Source organism: Stegastes partitus, unplaced genomic scaffold, assembly GCF_000690725.1.
Source record: "Stegastes partitus isolate 25-593 unplaced genomic scaffold, Stegastes_partitus-1.0.2 Scaffold1248, whole genome shotgun sequence".
In the NCBI taxonomy this organism is placed as follows: Eukaryota; Metazoa; Chordata; class Actinopteri; family Pomacentridae; genus Stegastes; species Stegastes partitus.
Genome location: NW_007578979.1, coordinates 117,385 through 129,915, shown reverse-complemented (window position 1 = coordinate 129,915; position 12,531 = coordinate 117,385). Strand labels below are relative to the sequence as shown.

Here is a 12,531-nt window from a genome sequence, read left to right as displayed (position 1 = left end):
TCTATAACTGGTCCCTGATCAGTGACTCTCAAACATCTCCAAACGTGATTTTTTTAGTTGTCCCCCTGCCCCACATATCACAGCAGACCTGTGGATCACAACCTCCAGTGGGCTACGTATGACAGCTGCTACAGCTCCAGTGCCTTCTTCAGAATTAAGGTATGGGGTTGGTGGTAAGGTGTTGTGTCTTGTGGCAAAGAGGTGTCAGGAGGAAGTGCAGAACTATTCTTTCCTCTCAGACCTCTTGACATACAAGACGCTGGAAGATTGTCGGCCTCATGCGAAGCGAACGAAATGAGAGCCAGCACCTCCTCCGTCAGAAGTCGGTGGGTTGCTCCCACTGCGAAGGAGTCTTTGAGATCTTGTTCACGAATGATGGAAAAACCAAAGCGTGGGACGCACATGTGCAGCATCAGCAGTCATGCAGATGTTGTACCAAAGTGCTGTGGTGAAGAGGAAGCTGAAACCAAGAGACGAAGATGTTTTACGAATCAGTCTTCACCTGAAGCCATGAGCTCTGAGCAGAGGCCCAAGAGAACGAGATACAAACAAGCAGGATGTCTGGCCTCAGCCTAACAGATATGGTGAGCAGCAGAGATGCTGCTGAAAGGAACCAGCTGAGGTGGTTCAACATCTGATTAGACGCCTCTCTTTGGAGGTTTTCCAGGCAACTGGGAGGAAACCTAATGGACTCTCTGGAGGGATTATACATCTCATCTGACCTGGGAACAGCTAACTGAGGAGAGGAGCTGATTAGCTGCCATTACTGCAATCCAACCCTTGATAAGTGGAAGAAAACGGACGGACGGTTATTTAGGAAGGTTTTGCTCCCACATTCCAACCAACAGCAGCTTTAAGTATTAAACTATCAGTGACACCAACATGTGGAGAAGCTGCATTTCTTTCACACACAAACCAGCCTTCACTGTGACCCCAAATCATATTTAAAAAAAAGTATTTTCTAATTTCTAATGACCTAGTTTGTGGTTATGGCATGTAATCGGGTCGAGAACATGCGGTTTTAAGTATCTCGCTATTGGATGGCGTAGCAATTAGCGACATGTGAACCACAGCATGCAGCTGTGCTTTATCATATCGGGCTATCTTTCTGTTTTCACAAATGAACTTGAACATCTTATCATTAATCAATTCTGCCACTCTTATCTGTACCCTGAAATACGTTCTAAATACAGCTGAGTCTAGATTCAAAAGAAAAACAGCAATATAGTCAGAAATAAGAGCATCAGCACCGTCACAAGTCTGACTACATGTGTGTAAAATTGCTGCATAAAGAGTCTGAGTCATAACTAGTGAGGCAGCAGTCGACAGGTTGTGGTTGAGACGCTGAAACAAGGTTCAAAATACAACTCTGTGAAAGTTCAGCTGTTTAAGTGTTCTTAGATTTTAAATTATAACCTGGCTGTGCAACAATTAAATACGATTCTAGAGAGTTTGCATGCAAACGTTCATGCAAAACAAAAAAAAAATAGACATATGAAGTAGAGGACAAGTCAAGCAGCTTGAAGCCACGATGCATCTGCAGGCTGCACAAACATGCACCCAGTCCTGAGGTTTAAGAGTGATGTTTCATAGAACCGGCCCTCCCCCACCTCCTCACACTTTCTTCCCCCTTACTGCGAAGCGCTGACCACAGGGCCGCAGCCTGTTTACACGCCGGCTTGGTTTCAGGTGTCGGTCCGCCTCATGTCATGGAACAAATGTCACAATAAAAGGCGTGAGAGGAGACAGACGAGCTCGCAGAAGCAAACGCAACGATGATGATGAAGATGAAGATCGCCCTGGTGGCCTGCGTCCTGCTCGCCTCGTCGCTCACCTTCGTGGCGACTAACAGTAAGACTGTTTTCTGTCATAGTGGGTTAATGTTACACCAGAGGATCAACTATATGGGACTGATGAAAAGAAAAAAATAAAACAAAACAAAAACAGGCTGCTGAAGATGAAAAATGAGAAAAACGCAGATATTGTTGCTATTTACAAATTTTCTGTTTACGTGGTGCAACTTATGGAATTAGTTATTACAGTTAAATGCAGATATTTGGTTTATTTCCTGCTAAAATGTTTTCTGTATGTTTAGTTTTGTATTTTTGAGACGTGCAGCTACATGTGGTTCAGGAAATATCACCAGTTATTATTATAAATGTTAATTATTGTCAAAGATGAGACTTTTTATGACGGCTTCAATTGTTCAGTCAATAATTTAAACAAAGATTGAGCTTAAAGCTATAAAATAGTCTGTAAAAATTTTAAAAATTGAGAAAAAAGTTGAGTTTTTGTGGTACAACTTGTCATAGCTGCTCAATCAAATGCAGATATTTAGTTTATTTCCTGTTAAAATGTTCTTTATATGTTTAGTTTTGTATGTCTGAGACGTGCAGCTACATGTGGTTCAGGAAATATCACCAGTTATTATTATAAATATGAATTATTGTCAAAGATGAGACTTTTCATGACGGCTTCAAATTGTTCAATCAATAATTTAAACAAAGATTGAGCTTAAAACTAAAAAATAGTCTGTAAAAATGAAAAAAAAGGAGAAAAAAAGTTGAGTTTTTGTGGAACCTGCTCAAATAGCTCAATGAAAATAACTTTTTCTAATTTTTTTTGATGACGTTTTTCATTTTAGAGTATTTTCTATGTTTAGTTTTGTATTATTGTGACCTGAAGCTACATGTGGTTCAGGAAATATCACCTGCTGACATTCATGACGGCTTCATTTTCTTTCTTTTTGTATTTCTCTTTTGATTTTTAGTCAGAGATTATTTGATCTATTTGTCTGATACTGTAGATTCAGAATCAATGAAATGATGAGAAAAAAAACAATTCCTGAAACAACTGAATATCACTTATTTTCTGTCATAGTTGGTTAATATTAGAATTTAAGATCAATAAAAACCTAACATTTTTTCCCTTTTTTTGTTAATACGTTTTTTTGACGGCATCAACTTTTAATTTTTTAAAAATTTCAACTCACCCATACTTACTTGTCCAATATTACAGGTTCAAAATCAATGACTTGACGAGAAATAACAGGAAAAAAATATTTTTTTAAATCTTTAATAGTTCCTGAAATATTATTGTCGCAACAGCACGTGAGAGGAAACCTGCTGAAAGTGGGTCAACGGGCGACTTAAAGAAAAAAATAAAAAAGTTTATGTCACAAAGTGTTTGAAACATGAAACTAAAATTTCACAATTACCTTCAACAAGTGTCCATATGTTGTTCCATAAAAATGTGATGATTTGAGATGGAATGAGTTTGTTTGAATGTCAGCTTGTCTCTCGATTAAACCGTTTTCAGGCGTTTTGTTTTTTTTTATAAAGTCCTGAAACAGCACAAGCATGACTAGAAGTAGACAGAACTCAGAAAACATAAATTGTACTATTTTAAAAAATGATAAAGAAAGTTAATTATTATTATTATTAGTTGTATTAAATATTTAATAAACTGATATCAACATTTTCCCGAGTGTCCACAAGTATTCCCAGCGCCGGCTCTGCAGTCGTTCTCAGATGTGTTCACAGCCTCCCATTAAAGAAGGAAAACAAAACAGCTTCAGTCACTGGAATAAGTTGAAATTGACAAAATTAATAATAAATAAAAATTTAATGAACATCATGACATTGCTTTGGAATTGCAGTTCAACAGAAATATATAAAGAAAAAAAAAAAAGAAGCAAACCAGCCTGATGGGAACCCTGAACTGCCATCTACCCGAACAACCCTCTGAGCCAATCACTGCCATCAGGTGTTTCCTGTAACTCTCAGTCAGACTTGTGCACCTGTTGACAGGTGTTCTGGACCACTGCTCATCAGCAAAGGCCTCTAATTTTTATTTGTTTATTTATTTTTTTAATTATTCTCTTCAACCACAATTGAAAAGCAACGTCTTATTTCACTGAATTATAATTTAGCAAATTTTTATTTATTATTACTTTTTTCAGTTTCTAGTTATTTGAGTGACTGTTGTGAGTTTTGCCTTTTCTTTAATGGAAGGAGATGAATACATGTGAGGACGACTGAACATGTTGTCGGGATTAAAGATGTTCCACCATCAGATGTAGAAAGATGTTCCACCATCAGCTGGATGTATCTCCACCAACTGTCTCCTCTGTTCTCTGGTTCTGATCCGTGCTGCATTTATCTATTGATCCAGTAGGTTTAGAGATTTTCCTCTCAGGCTCTCTGAGGAAGCACTGGCTGCAGTTCAATCTAATAATCACTAATTTTTTTGTTTTTGTTTTTACCGTTTCAGGCTCTGATAGACGAGGTGATTTTGGTGTAATCTTTTTAAAGAAAATCTTTCTGTTCTGTCTCCGTTTCAGGCGGCTTTGGTCCTGATCAGTGCTGTTTCAAATTCTTGCCAAAACCCGTGAGCAAGGACAGAGTGGTGGCCATCAAAGCTACAGAGAAGCTGTGTGCGATGGAAGGCGTCCTGTACGTAACCTTCAGCCGACGTTCAAATACACACAAAATGCTGTTTTGTGCAAAACCTACAAAACCAAAAGTCGACCACAGTTACTTGGTCTAATCGTCAAATGAACTTAAAAGCACAATTTTGAAATGTCATGAAAAAAAAAAAAAGTTTCTGCATTAGCTGTTTGGGACTAAACAAACGCGGCTGTCCAGTTTGGCCAGACGGTGGCGCTAGAGGCTGCATTAGCTGCAATTAAACAGAGAAGAAAAAGCCTGAAACAAGAAACTAACTACACTTTGTTCAGTTTTGTGTGGAAGACAAATAGTTTTAAATCAGTAAGATTATAATCTTTACAAATTTGCTCATTCACTTTATATCTTTAGTATTTGACACTCTATGAGGCATTTAGTTTTATTCATAGTATATTTTCATTTTTTTGTGCATTTTGAATCTCAATTGTGGCGGTGTCCACTTTACTCTTTCTGCTTGCTGCTGTAACCAGAGTTTCCTGTTAGAGATCAATACAGTATTTCTATTCTATTCTATTCTATTCTATTCTATTGTACTAACGTAACCCACTTTATAGTTATTATCTGTTATAGATGTTTACATATAAACAACAAATCTACACTTTGATTAAAACTAACAATCAGAAATTACCTCATTATTTTAAAAGTACATTTGTAAAAACAAACCACACTGACAGTTGCTTCAATAATTCTTCTGTCTGTTCCAGCTTCAGGATGAAGAAAGGCGCCGTATTCTGTGCGGACCCGAACGCTCAGTGGGTCAAGGACATTATGGAGGCCAAAGCAAACGAGCAGGCCTCAACTCCGGCTCCATCTCAATAGTGAACCTGAGACAGATGCCGGCACAACGAATCAACGCTTTCTCTGTTTTTATACGGTTCTCCAATGACTTCTCTATACGATATAATCTCTTCCTCTCTTTGTGTGAGCTGCTTTTATATTAAACCGTCTGATGGAATAAAAAAAACCAACGAGTTCGTCTTGATTGACGCGATGCAAACTTGTTGACGTCGTTCATGTGTCACATGACAGTGAGATGTTGGAGCTCGTGTGGTTTGCAGCTGATGAAGCCACAACGTGTGCATGTTTAGGTGCACGAAACAGATAAATGTGCAGAAATCGGCCACAAAAATCTGAATCGTGTGCAGCGGTGGATAAAGAATTAATCACTAACACCACACTGTGAGTCACTGCGTTGAAATATTAAGAAAAATATGAGAGTAGCATCAGAAATAAGACTTAAAATATAAACAAATAAAAGTTTAAATGCAGAAAAACGGCCCCCGTGATGGTGTTTGATATTTTATTACTCATGCAATAATATAAAACCAGGTTTATTTTCCTTATAAACACACCTGCTGGTTATTTTCTTTGTTGTTTGGTTTGTATACGTTGTGAAAATGTCATTTTAACGTACGTCACAATCTGTACATTAAAATTATTAAAATATTCAGACGGAAAACAGCAAATTTGAACATTTTTAGTTGGAATAAAGAAATGTTTGTGCACAAGAAAGTGTTTAAACGACGACCAGTTAACCCAGTTAATGGACTCATGGTTTCAGTTGAACTTTTATCATCAGGTCAGTTGTTTTATTTGCAGTAATATCACACTTTTAATTCATTACAGTTGTAAATCTGTCATGTTGGGATAAATCTGCCAAACAAAGATCCTCCAGTTGAGTAAAGTCTCACCGTCGGACCCTGTTTTCTACTAATTTATGATTAAACACAATATTTTACAAGTTCTTTGTGTGTTTTCAGTGCAAAAAGCGGAATTCATAAAGTAAATAAAGCTGTCAGGTGAACATAGTGCAGTTAAAAGTTCAATATTTCCATCTGAGATGCAGCAAAGTGATGAAAAAAAAAAATCAAGTACAAGTTTAATGTAGTTTTACTCGAGTATTTCTGGTTTCTGCCACTTCCTCCTTCCACTCTGCCACATTTCAGACTGAGATATTCTACTTCCTGCTCCATTACATTCATCTGACAGCTTTTGCAAGATGCAGATTTGACTAAATTGATCATTTAACAAGATTTAAAACTAAATAAACACATTTCAGACGTCCAAACTGTGTTCTTTTTCCTTTAAACTTCTCACTAATTTCAATAAATGTTCCAAAAAATCTCAGCAAAAAAATCTAAGATGAGTCAAAAACTGACAACAATCTCCAGTTAATCCTGTTTTAGTCTCAGATTCAGCCCTGAATATAAAACTGGATTTAAAGTCGTTTAAACCTGCAGCAGCAGCTTCACTGTTTATTACCTAAAAGGAACCAAAGCAGGACTTTTACTGCGATGCTTTAATCATAATTCACTGTGATGTACTTCTACTTGTGTTTTTACTCGTTTAGTTTTTGCATTTTAAGGATTATAAGGATCTAGGAACCTCCTCCAACACAAAGTGCATCAGTTTCCTACTTAAACAAACCTACTTCTCTACTTCTGATGCCCTGAATTGGTTGTTCAGCGTCTCTTAACCAGCAGATGGCGCTCTTCTCCATCGTTTACATCCTCCTGCTGCTCTGACAGCTGCAGCCACACAAAGAACAGTTTCATCTCATCTCTAATTACACTCTCGACAACTTCAGAGCTGCTAAGAATAACATTCAGACCCTCCCAGAAGTCACACTTTCTGGCCGGTTCGCCTCCCGGGGCTCTTACTTTGTAGGAAACTTCAAAATAAACTGACCTGGAAATCTGCCTTCGCCCCCGAAAACGAAACCTCAAGTGACGTCACCGTCCGGCTGTCTTTAAATAGTTCCAGACCCAGATTTGTTTTAACCTTCACACTCGAGTGTTTCTCTCTAAAAAAAAACCCTCCACTGACTCACAGGTGAGCCGTCTGGTCGGATCAAGAAGCACCTCGCTGCACAAACGTACATGAAACCAGGTGAAAGTCCAGCAGGGAGACTCGCAGCAGACACGAGTCGTTACAGCGAGTGTCCAGCGAGTTGGGGGATGAATATTAAACGTCACACGTCAGCCTGCTGCCGCCGTGAAAACAGTCGCTCACGACACCGACCGGGGAGTTCTGGAGATGTTCTGTTACATCTACAAACAGGTCGAGCCAGCGTGACCCACCTGAGCAGAGAGAGAGCAGGTGGAAGCAGACGGAGGGTTCAGTCAGTAGACGGAGTCAGAGTGTGACTAGATTAGTGTGAAAATGCTCATTAGGAGCTGGAATATGTCAAAGTCACTGCATTTAAAACCTCCGTTGAGTGAAGTCATACGAGTGTTATCAACGTTTTACCAACGTTTGAGCTGCATTTTATTACTTTTTACATTTTCTGGTGGTTTAAAATTCATCATGTTTATCTTCAAATATTGAAGTGGCCCCAATAAATAAAGTATCCATCCATCCATCCATCCATCCATCCATCCATCATCCATCCATCATCCATCCATCTATCATCCATCCATCCATCCATCATCCATCCATCCATCCATCATCCATCCATCCATCCATCATCCATCCATCCATCATCCATCATCCATCCATCATCCATCATCCATCCATCATCCATCCATCCATCATCCATCCATCCATCCATCATCCATCCATCCATCATCCATCATCCATCCATCTCCCCATCCATCATCCATCATCCATCCATCTATCATCCATCCATCCATCCATCATCCATCCATCATCCATCCATCCATCATCCATCATCCATCCATCCATCATCCATCCATCTCCCCATCCATCATCCATCCATCTATCATCCATCCATCCAGGCTGCAGCCAAGTAGGTACAAACTGAGTGGAAGCAGGTAACACAGTGTACATTTACAAAGTTGTGTTGTCTTAAATTCCACATTAATTACATTTCTGTTTAATTATTACAGTTTCCAACCTGTTAAATGACAGCAGGAGGCATTAAACATTCAGCGCTGAAGCTCGCTTTAGTTTTTATCTGTCATTAGAGAAAAATAAAAAGACAAAAGCTGCTGTTTTGGAGAAATTCTGAATTATTATTATCATTATTATTATTATTATTATTATTATTATTACCACAACCGTTTATGTGTAAATATGTGCAGAGACACTAAAACACTTCCTGAATTTTTTATATACATATATAAGAATAACAATACAACTACTAATACTAATACGAACACTAACACTAATACTAATAATAGAATATTTTTTCTTATTATTGTCATGTTATTATTGCTACCACCTCCATTTATGTGTAAATTTGTACAGAGACATTAAGATTCAGTGACTTTGAGCTGAAAACAAAGCTCCTGCTGCTTTTAACTCAACGACAGAAGAATGTTTGTTCGCTCGGAGCTTTGATAAGACTCGGGCGGGGAATTCACGCGGCGTCCTGAGCGACGAATAGAAGGAAAAACAAGAAAAAGGCAGAAACGGGAGTGGAGGCGAGGACGGAGATGAAAGGTGAGGGAGAGGAGAGAGTCGCCGTGGTGACCAGTCAGAGGTGAGCAGCACAATGGGATGCCGACAGGAGGCCACACGTACATAAATAACGCTGTGTGATGTCAGCTTGTCCTGACAGATGGGATCGACCTAAATTAGGCCCTGAGAGAAGCAGCGAGGGCGTGAACCACGAGTCACCGAGTGCAAATGATATGTTTTAGCAGCACCAGTGTGACAGCAGGAGCCACGAAGGAACCGAAGAAAAGCCAGAGACGCTTCATCAACAGCAAGAAGTCGGTTAATGTTTAGGATCTGCTGCTGCTGCCGAGGAACAATCAGAGACCTTCTGCTACTAAAGACACTTTGAATACATCAACGTGATCAGAGTTAAAGAAACAGACGAGTTTGTGCTCGTCAGCTGAACACATCTGTAAAGTATGAAGAGGAAAGCCAGCATTAATGTTCTGTAGGCGTTCAGGAAGCTTGTTGTAGCGCTCCAGTAACGTTCCCACAACATTCGCTAACGTCCCCTACAAGTTCCAATATGTTCTTAAAGAAAAATGTTCAAGTCAAATGTTTAAAAGAACGTTTTGAGAACATGTTTAGTTCCAGTAATGTTCTGATGAAGCTGATGTAACATCAGGAAGACATCCGAGATAAACAAATAAACTGTGAAAATGAATCAGGCAGCAAAGGTGCCAGAAAATTATATTATATTATAAAATAATATTTGTAATTTATTAAAATGGTTAAAATATTTTCTTCTTGTTGATTTAAATAAAAATAATTGTGTAATTTTACAGCAACATTTTGTAAAAGAATGAATATAATCAATAAATGATAAAAAAAAAACAATTACATTAAAACCTAAATATACATTTTACAGTTATTTAACAATTTTTTAAAAATGTAAATGATAAATTAATATTTTTTTCTGATTTTACTTGATATTATTTCTAATTTTACACAACAAGGAAAATCTGTTAAATAATCTGAATAATCTAAAAAAAAAAAAAAGAGGCTAAAAACTGATTAATTTTTTGTTTTTTACTGTGAGTACATAAAGGTGAGATCCTTCCTTTATGCTGAACAAAAACAACAAATTGATTTATTTATGTGTGTGAACGTTTTAATTTGTGTTGGTGATTGTTAACATAAAATAAATACCTGCACACCTCGATAAATCATCTAAAGTGGCAAAATATTTTTAAAAAATAGGCCATTACAAATGATTAAAAATGATGAGTATTGACTTAAATTAAACATTTTATCATTATTAATTCTTTTGCCGTATCATCCAGCCTCAGTCAGGACCATGAATCACACAAACACACATTTAGAGGTTTATCAGCCCTGAAACCTCGAAATGTCACTTTAAGACACAACTTTCCCGCCAGGTTGCCATGGCGATAAGCATCAGCGCACACGCCGCGTGCCTTTGGCTGCACAATCCGACGATGATGCCGATGGAGTTCGTCCGTCCAGATTTGTCAGAGACGTGATAACGCTGTTTTGCATGACAAAAAAAAACCGAGTTAAACCGCCTCGCTGTGCCGAGTGCCGGAGATGAGAAGGAAATTAAAAAGTGGGGATTGAACTGGAATTGAGTGGGAAGAGAGAAGGAGCAACAAAAAAGAGAGAGATGGGTATCTTTTGTATAATTACCTACAGCTTCGCGGGTTGCTAGGAAACCGGAGGAGCAGAAGAAGATGAGACGGACAGAGAGGCGAACACAAAAGGCTGAGATTAATTTCAGGGCTGCACACATTTTAACTGGAGTGTTTAACGCGAGCTGACAGATTGTAGAAGAAGTCGTAGTAGTCGGAGGGAGGAGGGTGAGGAGGGTGAGGACACAGAAACATATGTCTGATCTTTAGGGGATGGATGCATGAATAATTACTGAGATATTGACACTGGCTGTCTCTTCATCTCTGTTTTCTGGCGTCCTGACCGCCCTGCCCTTGTTTCCTCCTTTTATCCTTCAGCCACTCGTGTTCGTTTTTTATTCCTTATTTCTTCCTAATTTTCTCTGCCTTATTGTCTTTATTTATTTCTTTCACACCCATGAATCTGGTTTTATGTTCACCAGGATGCACAACAGTCAGGTCTTAGCCTTATAATATCACAGAATCATTCGTCTATCACCTCCTGCTCACGTAAATAAAAGTAAACGAGCTGCGTTACAACATGTCAGCATCGATCTGCAGAAATCAAACCTCCAAACTCGAAAACCTGCCATGTGGTTTGGATATCTTTTTAAAAATCACCAATTACACGATTTATCAGAGTCAGAAACAATGAAAACAGAAAGAAGAAATGCAAAATTCACCGAAAGTAAGCTCAAAATTGTGAAATTTCATCAAAATCACTGCTTAACATGTGTGTCATTTATGAAAGCACTCACCAGAGCAGAAAAAAGACGACAAGAGAGACTGAGAGGAAACTCAAACCTACTGGATCAATAAATAAACACAGCACGGATCAGAACCAGAGAACAGAGGAGCCAGTTGGTGGAGATACATCCAGCTGATGGTGGAACATCTTTCTACATCTGATGGTGGAACATCTTTCTACAGCTGGACTGAAACTTAATGACTCAAAAATGGTCATTTTGCGTCATTTTGATTGAGTTTCAAGTAATTGTGGACAGTATTTGAGATACAAGATACATTCATTATGGTGAAACGTGAGCACAGGAGTGCAAACTCTGTAAATATAACAGTTTACGTGTCACTCAGCTCAATAACCAACATGGCAAAAAAGGATTAGGAGGAAAATAAAATGAGTTTGATCGATAAAATTTGTGTGGCATGGCTTAAAATGGTATACAGAGGAGAAAGTTGTTGGAAGATACGTTCAGCATGGTGAAACGCAACCTTAAGATTGGAATAACTGTGCAAAAGCTGTTTGCATATCCTAAAAACCAACGTGGCATATGAGGGCTGAGAGGAAAACAAAATGTAGTTGATGCATGCATCATGGTGAAACATGAGCACAGGAGTGCAACCTTTACAAAAAAAGAAAAAAATAAAGTTTGCATATCACTCAGCTCAATAACCAGCATGGCAGCATGGTTTATTAGGATCAGGAGGAGCATTTGATCGATAAAATGAATGCGGCTTAAAAGAGCAGCAAGTAGTTGGAGGATAATAGTAATAATAATTAATAATTGATCAGACTTATAAAGCGCTTTTCTGGGCACTCAGAGACGCTTTACACGGTCAATTATTCATCCACACACATCCATTCTGGTGGTGGAAGCTACGGCTGTAGCCACAGCTAACAAAGACCCTCTGACCACCACCTCACACCAGTGAAGTGTCCTGTCCAAGGACACAACGACCATGACACAGGCTACAGGGCGGAATCGAACCGCCGACCTTCAGATCATTGACCAACCCGCTCTACCACCAGAGCCACAAGATACATTCAGCATGGTGAAACCTCAGCCTAAGAGTGTAAAGAAAGAAAGAAACAAAGCAGCTGCACATCACAGATCATTAACCAGCACGACGTATGAGAATGAGGAGGAAAATAACATGTAGTTGATCAATGAAATAGATGCAGCACGGCTGAGAACCAGAGAGCAGAGCAGCAAGTAGGTGGAGATACATCCAGCATGGTGGAACATCTTTCTACATCTGATGGTGGAACATCTTTCTACATCTGATGGTGGAACATC

At 38.7% G+C, this 12,531-nt stretch overlaps 1 protein-coding gene across 1 annotated transcript; it reads left to right on the top strand.

Annotated features, from left to right (window-relative positions):
* Positions 1 to 1,757: 1,757 nt before the first annotated feature.
* Positions 1,758 to 5,430, top strand: LOC103369144 (C-C motif chemokine 3-like). Its single transcript, XM_008297786.1, has 3 exons — positions 1,758 to 1,851; positions 4,343 to 4,454; positions 5,171 to 5,430. The coding sequence occupies exons 1-3, from the start codon at positions 1,776 to 1,778 to the stop codon at positions 5,283 to 5,285; spliced, it is 303 nt and encodes a 100-aa protein (XP_008296008.1). The 5' UTR covers positions 1,758 to 1,775; the 3' UTR covers positions 5,286 to 5,430.
* The last annotated feature ends 7,101 nt before the right edge of the window (positions 5,431 to 12,531 follow it).